The sequence below is a fragment of the Aplysia californica genome, unplaced genomic scaffold (assembly GCF_000002075.1).
Source record: "Aplysia californica isolate F4 #8 unplaced genomic scaffold, AplCal3.0 scaffold00200, whole genome shotgun sequence".
Taxonomy (NCBI): Eukaryota; Metazoa; Mollusca; class Gastropoda; order Aplysiida; family Aplysiidae; genus Aplysia; species Aplysia californica.
Window position 1 is genome coordinate 71,194 of NW_004797470.1, and position 9,230 is coordinate 80,423.

Consider the following 9,230-nt stretch of genomic DNA (forward strand, 5'->3'; position numbering starts at 1 on the left):
TATATAAAAATATATATATTAGTAAATGTATAATGATATACCAAAGGATAGAAGGAATATTATTAGATAGCTATTGAAACTTACAGAGCTGGAGAACAAGGGGGACACTCTCTTGCGACGACCTTTCACCCCCAGGCTACCCTCGAACAACAAACATGTTGTCTCCTTCTAACGACAACTTTTTCTTTGACGATATTTCGTTCTTGATGTTTCCAAATCATGGTGCTGCAGTGTGATAACGGTCTCACTGCTTTTTGCATACAACGACAATCACTTCATGGCCACAACTTTCGCTTTGCGACCTATTTGAGCTGTGATTGTTGTTGTCGTTGTTGTTGTTTTTCAGAAAGCTTTTGTCTGTTTTGTTATTGACGTTGTTTTGGAGTTTTAAAATGTTCAAAATGTGGCAAACGTGTCTTCGCCAGGAGAGGTCTCATCGGCCACAGCAGAAGCCTCAAATCATCTTAATCTTTAATATTTTGAATTAAAAATTCTTCTGTTTCGCTATAGAAATAATCTCCTCTGCGGATGTATTGATCATCGTCAAGCATTGAAAGACGAGCTATTATTCTTTTGTAGAAACAACTCACTCACTTGAAAATGGAAAGAATGTTTCGAACGACAGCGTTCGCTATGTAACATTCAGAAACGGAAACGTTGCCAATGAGGAAAGGAGACATTAGCTTCATGCTTGATGGATATTGATTGCTTTGCGAAGAAACGAAAACTACACTTCTTTGTTGGTGTTAATAAATTATGCACATTCATATACATGGAAGAAAGAGAAATGTAAAAAATGTTAAAGGAACCAGTATTGTACAACGATACAAAAGGACACAGGAGAGAAGTACATCTCACGGCGCGTGGAAGGAAAAGGCAGAAAATTCAGAAGGTTCATCGGCGCAGGCTTCCATCCGTGTATGTGAGCATGACACGAATCTAAAATAACCACTTTAACAGTTATTCCATAAGTCCATATCCTAATACTTTTATTTTCCGGGCCGCACTCTCTCGAAGAAAGTATAAACAAACAAACAAACAAACAAACAAACAAACAATCAAACAAACAAACAAACAAACAAAAACCCAAGCAACTGCCGTCTTCTGAAAAATACCATTCTTGAAAAAGAAGGATCAGAAGCGACCGACCCCCATTCAAGATTACTATGCCACTTGAATCTCACAACTTCAGCTCTTCAACAGTAAAATCCAACATTCTTTTATCAAGGTTATCAAAAACTGTATCGAGTCATTACAGTATTTCCAACAAGAAGATTGGCTTTCGGGAATTTAAATCCAATTTTAGATATTACTATAGGCTCATTGTCATGGATGTGTCTTTGCCCGGGGACTGCGAGGGACAATGGGGAGCAAATTGCCATGTCATCTATAATATTGTGATCAAGCGGTCGATGACTGTGGAATACGTACTCAGTACAAACACGGAGTATTTTGTAATAAGTTATGTATTCCCAATAATGGTGCCGGGGTCAACGATGAGGTATAATCTCTCCCATGTATTCGAGCATCACGATAATCACAACAGCAAGAAGTGTACTCTTCCCATGAGTCACAGCAGCTGGCGTAAGCCCATTAATTTTGACCTTCAGCCGTGGCCAAGGAACACGCAGAGAATGAGATAGATGGGACCTTAGATAGTTATTGAAACTTGACAACAGCGCGTATGAGAGGCGGGGAACAAGGGAACGAATACTCTCTTGCGACGACCTGTTACCCCCAGGCTTCCCTCGAACGACGAACATGCCGTCTCCTTCGATGGAAATAATATTTGGGGTAGGGGGTAATTTTTACCTTGACATATGAGGGTATGATAATGTAATGATGTCTACCTTATACTTTCGACAGGCGCTGAACTCTTGGAAAACTTGAGCCAAGGTCGTGACTGTTAACGACCTCTCCACCAGGGAGCCGTTGGTGAACTGACAGTTGAGCATTTCCTTCACCTTTTGTAGCGACTCTTCCTTCATGTCATTTCTGGGGAGAGAGATTTTAGATTAAGTATTGATAAGAGTTTTACGGCACTTGCAGCACAGATAGCTCATACTCATACACGTGCCGAATATTCTTCTTCTCGTTCATCTTTAAATGGACGCTCTAGTTTCTAATGCGAAAACTGCTTTAAGTCGCAGGTCCCTCAGGCCTCCATAGTACAGGATCCCTTTGCCTAAGGTTGGTCCAACATTTCTTTCCACGTGCCTCGAGCATTGGCTTGGCTTGCAGCAGATTGTACCCTATTTGATTGCCGGTTCCGCACTGACACTGCTCTGATTTTCTGATCTTGAACTTAGTGAAGTTGTGGTATTTCAGTTGATTGTGTCCTGTCCTATATCTGAACGGAACAACTTGATCTTGACCAGGGAGGAAGTAGTAGGGGTCATGCTAGTTGCAGTTTGGGTCTTGTCCCATCCACTTTGCTTGCAGCAGTGTCGAAGATTAAAGGTGTTACTTGAGAGTAACATACAAGGTAAAGAAGGAGGAGAGAGAACTCAAGGTCCACTTTGTTGGCGCGTCTGTGATGTTGCGGTTAGGTTAGATGGTCTACATTGCTTCAATGATGACATAAAAAACGTACATTTATTAAAAAAAGACAAAAAACTCAAAATCAAATACACGAACATTTTAGTGCTACCAGAGAGTTTTACAGTGTTCTCTGGTGCAGTAACAAAAGATTCACAAAAACTCAACACAGGCGTCTTCAGCACTCACTGGCGGTACAAGGGAAGTTTTGGTGGCCAACGGTCATCCTCATAAAGTAGCAAGGGCTCGAACAAGAAAAACACCTCCGGGTGAGCGCTGATGATCGCTGACGTGTAGGTGGAACCACTTCGCCCGTGAGTTACCAGGAGAATCTGCGAGCGTTGAGGCTTGTTCTCGCTACTGTATGTGTTGGTTGATGTGACTGGCCGGTGTTTGAGGCTTGTCTGTTTTCTGTCCCAGTCCACGGTTTGGACTGGTATGTTCCCTGTGGGAGAGATATAATACAAGGAAGCTTTTTTCGATATGTGGTGCAAGACTGGGGTGCAAAGAGAGTACGGAGATAAAAAAAGAAAAGGAACAGAAAGAAAGAGAGGGAGAGAGCGAGAGAGCGAGCGAGAGAGAGAGAGAGAGCGAGCGAGAGAGAGGGAGAGAGGGAGAGAGAGAGAGAGAAGACGTTAATACGATAAAGATAATATAAGGGTAGAGCTATAGTTTGAGAGAGAGAGAGAGACCGAGAGAGAGAGAGAGAGAGAGAGAAAGATAGACTGACAGACATAGAGAGAGATAGAGAGAGATAGAGAGAGATAGAGAGAGTTGGAGAGAGAGAGAGAGAGAGAGAGAGAGAGAGAGAGAGAGAGAGAGAGAGAGAGAGAGAGAGCAAATTAGAAATAGTGGGAGGGAGTCAAAGATGGCTCAAAACTGCATACAAAAAAACTTATTAAAATACCCCGACGGAGAGAAAACCTTCAGCAATGGCTCTAAATCGGACTCTGCCATAGATGCTGCTGCCCTAACCAAAAAAGAAAAAAATCAACATGTTATGCTTTAATCCGAGGCTTCCATTTTTTTTCTGCCGAGGTCACTACCATTGACATGGCATTGGAGTCTAGAACATTCTCCCAAATCATCTATCTTTTCTCACTCTGTCCGATTCTTTGCCTTGCCTCCAGTCATTCTCCGATTTCTTACTGTAAATCCTTAAAATTACTATGATTACAGTCAACAATTCACTCCTCGACTGAAGAGGGAAAGCGTATTATTTTTACATGGCTACCTAGCCATGTAGGCATTCAATGAAAAGAGCAGGTCGATCTTCTGGCGAAGTATTCCCTGTCTCTCGAGTAGAGATCAACCGAGAGCACCCCCACCCCCTCAGACAGACTTGTAAAATAAGGGCAAAAGCTACATCTCCAATCTGTGGGAGTATCACTTTAGCGAACAGGTGAATAAAGAACTCTACAATATGTGAGGCATCGTGGTGAAATCAGGCGCTCGTCAAAATAATGAAATTGAAGAAACTGGCATTTTTTCCTCTAGTTGGGCAATTTTTCTCGACTTTGTTTTGGGGCTTAACATCTTTTATGTCCATATTAAATCACAGTTCCATAGAATTTTATTTTAAAAACGCTGATAAAAGGCATAAAATATATAGATTTTCAGTTTTCAAGGAAAAGCTACAAAAGTTACAAAAGTTTGGCAGCCATTTTCTCGATAATTTTACCAATCCAACCATGCTACCCCCACCTCCTTCAATGGCGAATATTTTGACTTCTATTTAAGATAGATGGGTATTTTTTTCATTGTAAGTAGGGAAAACGAATGAGCTTTTAGATGATACCAATAACTCCATATGAACAAAGATTGACGAGCGCCTGATTCTAACACGTCATGACACATAAAATGCCCAAGTTGAGTCCACGAAAACCTTCGGGTCTCTCCTGGAGAGACGGTGTTATTTGAACAAAATTGCGTTTCGATTAATAATCTATTTATAGAGGCATCAGCCATCCATGATTGCGATACTGACCAGACTACCAATAATGTATTTACAGAGGATGGTGTCAATACTGTTTTTTACGATCAGGCACATCATTAGTCTGTGCAGCATTTCGAAAGAATGCAGGACAATTTAAAAAGCACTAATTTAAATAATTTGTTCTCGGTCTTTGGATAAATCCCAACAGAATTCTTGATTCAATTATAAAGACAATTGGTCTTTCACCCAAAAATGTACAAACACATGAACTATACTCTGTGAGCAGTTGGCGGGTGCTCCTCCTTTCCTATCAAACATCTATCGTCCTTATCTCCTCCTTCTTTTCTTTGTATGTTACTCTCTAGTAGCAACACCTCTAACGTCTGACACTTGTATGACCTATATGTGTTGTGAGTGCTGTATAAGTCTTACAAAAACTGTACTAACGTTTACTTTTTATCCATGTTTCTGCTCCGAATTGAGACTGACCTTGGTTTTTCTCCAGAGACAAATGTAGAGTGGATATCCAGAAAAGCAGGCCGCTCACGAAAGTTAACAGCTCCAGGTAAATTCTCAGGCGAGTGGGCGGGAACCACATCTTGAGGCTGCAACAACAAAGCTGTCAGTCTGTCTGAGTGGACAGAGGTACAAGGGTACGATAGCGGTCATTTGCACGGCCTCATGGTGGAATCACGCGCTCTTTAGTGTAATGAATTCGAAGAAACCGATATTTCTAAGCTTGGAGGGCAATATTAAATGACGATTTTGTTGGTGGCTCAACACCTTTTATGTCAATAAAAACAAACTGACAAACAAATAAAATTCCTGAGTGGATTTTATTGAAAATCATTGATCAAAGGGGTGAAAATGGTAAATTTGCAGTTTCAAAGGACTCTTAGGTATTGGAAGTGGAAGTCACTAAACGTTGGGAGCCATTTTCCTCGTTAATTTTACACCTGTTACCCAGCGACTCCCTCCTCCTCCTCCTCCCCCCCACATCTTTAAGTGACTAATAGTATTATCTTGAGACCAAGGAGATGGGCATTTTTTCATCAAAAGCGAGACAAACGAACGAGGTGTAAGATGATTCCAATAGCTCAAAATGCCCGAAAACAGGCAAGCGCCTGATTCCACCGCATCGTGACACATAATTAAAATTTGTTCATAGATACGATGACGGTCATTCAGTTTTAGATATGATTGAGGATCAAACAGAATTAACACTCATTTATTAAAAGCGATAATTTTCAAAACAGAGAACACTTAAAACAATTACAAATCAAGGCAACCAGCTTTCGCCCGTTTTTGCCAGTTTGTCAGAGTTGGACATGTAGCATATTGACGTGTAGCTTCCTTTTTTTTTCTTGGAAACAAATTTGTCTCTGTTCGGAGTAAGGTTCTGTATTATAGAGATTCTCAAGGCCGACTTCTTTAAGTTCTCTCGCGGGCCTGGTATAATAGTTCACCAGGCTGGATGCAGACTGGGAGCCTTGAAGGTTGACTGACACCTGTGCTCTAGCTTGAACGGTATTATTGTCAATAATTGTTAATTTATATTGTAATATGATACACATATTAAGAGTTTGACCATGGGTCTGTTTGAAAGTGTATGTATGTAAAATGTTTGCGCACGCTCGGTGTGTGTATGTGTATGTGTGTGTGTGTGTGTGTGTGTGTGTGTGTGTATGTGTGTGTGTGTGTGTATGTGTGTGTGTGTGTGTGTGTGTGTGTGTGTGTGTGTGTGTGTGTGTGTGTCGTGAAGCAATGAACTTTAATCTTACTCGTACTCTTACAGACATATAGAGGCATCTATATATATATATATATATTTGGCAACTTGGAAACACATGTGTCACTTTTCACATAAAACCACGACAGCTATAGAGTTGAAAGTTGGCAAGTACCTGCAAAAAGATAGATAGGTCCCCATGACGGAGCCCATGATTTTGATCTATTCATTTCCTGAGTTTAGAAAAATTTATTTGACTAAAAGTTCCTGTCCTTCCTTAGCCTTTGTGATTATTCCACCGAGAAACGAAACAAATCTGCGTAGTTGTCCTTCAGAGCGGAAGTGCCGGAAGAGATATTTCGCGAGGCGCTTTTTGTTTTGAGAGTATAGTTCTAGATTTTCTAATTTTTTGCATCTCTCAAGATTTATTGCTCCATTCCAGCAGAATGTAAATATCGTCAGCCAATGACTTTCAGTTGATGTTAATTGCACCGATAATTTTTTTTCAGCTAGTTTCGTATATTTCTGTAATCATCTGTCCGAATGAATAGAAGCACACTGATAGGACAACGACGGTCATTCAGTGCTAAAAAGTAGCAATGCAGACATTTAGAGTCGAATGATTGGAGGTGCTCTGGTGTGGTTTGCTCAATCTCTCATCTCAAACATCTATCTTCCTTATCTCTCCTCCTTCTTTACTTTGTGTGTTACTCTCTAGAAGTACCTCTTATCGTCTGCACGTATATGACTCATTTGTGCTGCAAAGGTTTAAAAACTCTTTACTAAAACTAAAGCTAAGACATAATATAGAAACAACAGAGGTAAATTAAAGAAGTACAATTGAAGAAAATGGTTGTCTCAGGCAGATGTGCGTCTTGGGCAGTGTCCTTGTAAAATTATACAGAAGAAAACCGCTAAAGGGGAAGTGGAAAGTAATCTTTTGGTAAAGTGATGTTCTTATACAGGTAGCAATTAAAGCAAGTTGAACTGCATAATATTGAACACCACTTTCAACTTGGTAAAATTGTTTCGAAAGTGGAGTCTCCTCTTCAACATTCATCCCGCGCTCATAATAAGACCTTAATATGCAGTAGCGAGCGCGGTAAAAGTTTCACCAAACCAACGAATATTCTTCTGTGATGGGCCACGTCTAGAGTTACCGACGAAATCTCCGATAACAACACAAGTACACACACCCTGGTCGGTTAGGTTAACGATTGTTGAATCAATATTCTCTCTACCACAGCTCAACATACATTCAACCGAGAAATATAAAGAAATGTAAACAATACATTTTAATATGCCTGTTTCTTTGATAGGACCTCTCTCACAAGTGGCAGATTGATTTGGGAAAAATGTAATAGAGGGGAAAATAACAGATGTACAATACTTGAGTAGTAAGCAGCGTTCAAGTCTTTACGAGATTTTATTGTGGAGTTTCAGTTTAAAGATTGATCTAAGTGGGTTTTTTATAGTAAGCTGATAAATCCTTGCTGCTTTGTTCATAACAATGGTTGTAACCTAGTTGTAACGAAAGAAACTTCGCTAAGCTCATGGGCAGTGTCATCAAGTTCGTGGGCTGATGCTGTCTTGCCTTTTGGTTTACTTGAAAAGTCAATTTTATTCAATTTTCTGTTCACGTTTTATATGTAAAATAATAGTGACTGAGGTTCTTGTCTTGTTTCCACAGGTTAGCTCAGATTAATATTGTTGGCACAAGTAGAGTACTTGGATCATTCAAAACAAGGCAGCAGCGGTAGAAGCAAAAACAATGTAAAAAAACACAAACGTCTACAGTAACAACAAACAGCAACATCAATAACGACGTAAACAAAAACGTTAATAACAAAAAGAAAGAACAACACCACCATCACCACCAGCAACAGCAACAACATCATCAACAACAGCATCAACAACATCATCAACAACAACAACAACAAAAACAACAACAGCAACAGCAACAACAACGACAACAAAAACAACAACAGCAACAACAACGACAACAAAAACGGCTGCTAATCGGGAAGTTTTAATTCTATACTTTTGGAAATTTGCAGGAGTAGAAAAATATATTTTCCACAGCCCTTCAGGGTTATAATACTATTATAAAAATAAGGAGTTGAAATGAATAATACATACGACTCGAGAGATGTAGATCTAATTAATTCAGCTCACCAGCGACAGTGAGAAACCCGAGTGGCAACAAGAAATTTTGGTTTGGCTCTCGAGCGATTGGAATGTATGATTTGTATCCAACAGAAAGGAATGGCATGTGGATATTGCCAGGGTGTACTGGATATCTTTTCCTACATCTAGGTGTTTTTACGCCTCCCTCGACACGTTTTAGATCAATTCGGAGGCAGGCCCCGACCCTGCCTGTCAAAGCCAACCAGGGCTGTGAGGGATATCGCATCAAAGCTAAAAGACCGAAATACTCAAGAAAAAATCTCCCCACTCGGGAATCGAACTCGGGTCCCAAGCGTAAGACAGTGAAGCGACGTCGGTCACATTGTACTGCTGAAAGTTGAGTTTGATCGGAAGTCTCTCAGTTCCACATTACTACAAAGACACCCCCCCCCTTTTTTTTCCTACTCCCACCCCCATCCCCACTCCAAATGTAATTCTAAGGTAACGAATTAAGCAGTCTATTGGGAAATTTAACGTTACAGATTTTGAGTTTCACATCAGGTCAAGCTTTTTCGAATGTATTTCTTTGCATATCTGGATAACGACTCCAAATAATCTTACGATTTTGATAGAGCAAATAGAACATCTGGTTTTTTATCTCATAGTCTTAGTGACTCAAAACGGCCAAAAACGTCAGAGAGACCTTTGTAATTCTAAGGTATCGAATTAAACAATCGATTAAATAAAACCCCACCAAGCTAATCCAAAAAATTGTCGTATTCAGAAGACTACAGCTATTGATAAATCGAATTCCATGAACAATTGCAGCCTCCATGTTAATGTAAACGGCTCAGAATCACACACACACACACACACACACACACACACACACACACACAC

General features: G+C 40.2%; 1 protein-coding gene across 2 annotated transcripts in view; it reads right to left on the bottom strand.

Annotated features, from left to right (window-relative positions):
* Nucleotides 1-9,230, bottom strand: part of LOC101854866 (carbohydrate sulfotransferase 1) — a 19,892-nt gene that overhangs the window by 8,392 nt on the left and 2,270 nt on the right. The window contains exons 2-4 of one of the 2 annotated variants that reach the window (XM_005099019.2): nucleotides 4,964-5,079; nucleotides 2,728-2,983; nucleotides 1,851-1,995 (exon numbers count right to left, since the gene is read on the bottom strand). In XM_005099019.2, the coding sequence (XP_005099076.1) occupies nucleotides 1,851-1,995; nucleotides 2,728-2,983; nucleotides 4,964-5,072 (510 nt within the window). In that variant the 5' untranslated portion in view covers nucleotides 5,073-5,079. Of the gene's footprint in view, nucleotides 1-1,850; nucleotides 1,996-2,727; nucleotides 2,984-4,963; nucleotides 5,106-9,230 lie in introns of both variants that reach the window. The other variant, XM_005099018.2, reaches the window with a different exon arrangement.